The 1,860-nt window shown below is 53.7% G+C and overlaps 1 protein-coding gene across 1 annotated transcript; it reads left to right on the top strand.

Moving 5' to 3' along the window:
* Nucleotides 1-298: 298 nt before the first annotated feature.
* LOC100192043 (glutathione S-transferase GSTU6) lies at nt 299-1,860 on the top strand. The gene is made up of 3 exons (NM_001137466.1): nt 299-412; nt 539-1,034; nt 1,135-1,860. Exons 2-3 carry the CDS (start codon nt 690-692, stop codon nt 1,525-1,527), a joined length of 738 nt encoding a protein of 245 aa, NP_001130938.1. The 5' UTR covers nt 299-412; nt 539-689; the 3' UTR covers nt 1,528-1,860.

The raw sequence follows: 1,860 nt of genomic DNA on the forward strand, positions 1-1,860 counted from the left end.
TATACTTTAACTTGTAGCATATTCTTCGTCTAGCTCTAGCATATTAAGGTCTCTCGTATGATCGAAAGTAATGTATAAATATATTCCACGTATAATTATATTAGTTTAATAAATTTATGTATAAATTATGATTATTAGAATAAACTTAAACGGGCCCTGAGTAAAATTCCTGCTAATGAAACAAATATACGGTTTTAGAATTTGACGGACATGATACTCTGACGGGAGCAATGACATCACTGCGGTGCTATACGATTCTTGCAAGTCACATCAGTCTGTCGAGGACTGAGGGCGTCGAGTCCAAGGCTTGTCAGAAGTCATCGATCTCAACAGCGCCAGCTTCTAAAATGCTGGCAAAGGTAGTCAGCCGTTGAATTTGAAGAGAGGATTTTATGCTACTTGTGCCGCATAGGTAACGAGTTGGGCTCATCAGTCATCACTCATCACGCACGCAGGCGTTCAGTCGATAGGATTCAAGCTCTGAATAATCCATGCAGCCTGTCATATCCCCAGTATCTGAGCTCGTACCTGTTCTCAGGAAATCATCGACGGGCGGTAGAGGACTCAGAAGGTGACGTATGTGCCTCGTTCCAGGTCCTGATAAAGAGCCCGCCGAAAGCACTCCAGAGCTCCAACTTTCAGAACCGCCAAAGAAGCAAACATATATTCTTCTAGTTCCGTGGTAGGACATGGCAGAGAGCATGGGGAAAGACGGTGGTGATGGTGAGCTCAAGCTGCTGGGGCTGTGGGCGAGCCCGTTCGTCGCGAGAGCGAAGCTCGCGCTCCAGATCAAGGGCCTAAGCTACGAGTACGTCGAGGAGGATCTCGGCAACAAGAGCGAGCTGCTGCTCAGCTCCAACCCGGTGCACAAGACGGTGCCGGTGCTGATCCACAACGGGACGCCCGTCTGCGAGTCGACGGTCATCGTCCAGTACATCGACGACGCTTTCGCCGGCACTGGCCCGTCCCTCCTCCCCGCCGACCCCTACCAGCGCGCCCTTGCTCGCTTCTGGGCCGCCTACCTCGAAGACAAGGTACCGACCTGTGTCCACTCCTGTAGTACTATTCATTTTTTTATGGCTACAAGCCTACAACATTCAGCTACGGTGCTGAACTAACTGCGCTTACGTGCAGATTGTGACGCCGTGGCGGCGGGTGTTCATGGTCAAGACCGACGAGGAGAAGGCCGAGGCGATGAGGCAGACGGTCGCAGCCATGGACGCGCTGGAGGGAGGCCTGAAGGAATGCTCTTCTGGGGGTGGGGGACAGAGCCCCTTCTTCGGCGGCGACAGCGTCGGCTACGTGGACGTCCTTCTGGGTGGCATGGTTTCATGGGTCAAGGCATCCGAGCCGCTCTCCGGCGCCAAGATCATCGACGCAGCCAGGACGCCGCTCCTGGCCGCGTGGATGGAGCGCTTCTGCGAGCTGGACGCGGCCAAGGCGGTCCTGCAGGACGTCCATGCGGTGGTCGAGTACGCCAGGACGGTGCAGGCACGGGTTGCCGCCGCAACCGCAAGCAATCAGTAGTGGAAACACCGTGAAACCCAAACCCAGTAGGCAACGTACTGATCCCATCTTCTCAGTTGGCTCCCGTTCGGCTCAGTGCGTCACCTCTGTCCTGCCCTTTGCACCTGCCCTATCCGCGTGTTCGTAAGCCGTCGTCCCCAGGAAACGTCGTGCCATAGACGATCTCCCGGACTGTTGAGACTACCAACGTGTGTTTTTGAACAGGAACATGTACCTGCAATTACCGACACGTGCCATCCTCGTTGAGTCAATGGCAACGATGCAAGGGTCTGCATCATTTTGGAATTACCTGAATCTATGAAGTGGGAATGATAAGGTGGGCCACATTTGATC

The sequence above is a fragment of the Zea mays genome, chromosome 1 (genome assembly GCF_902167145.1).
Source record: "Zea mays cultivar B73 chromosome 1, Zm-B73-REFERENCE-NAM-5.0, whole genome shotgun sequence".
Lineage (NCBI taxonomy): Eukaryota > Viridiplantae > Streptophyta > Magnoliopsida > Poales > Poaceae > Zea > Zea mays.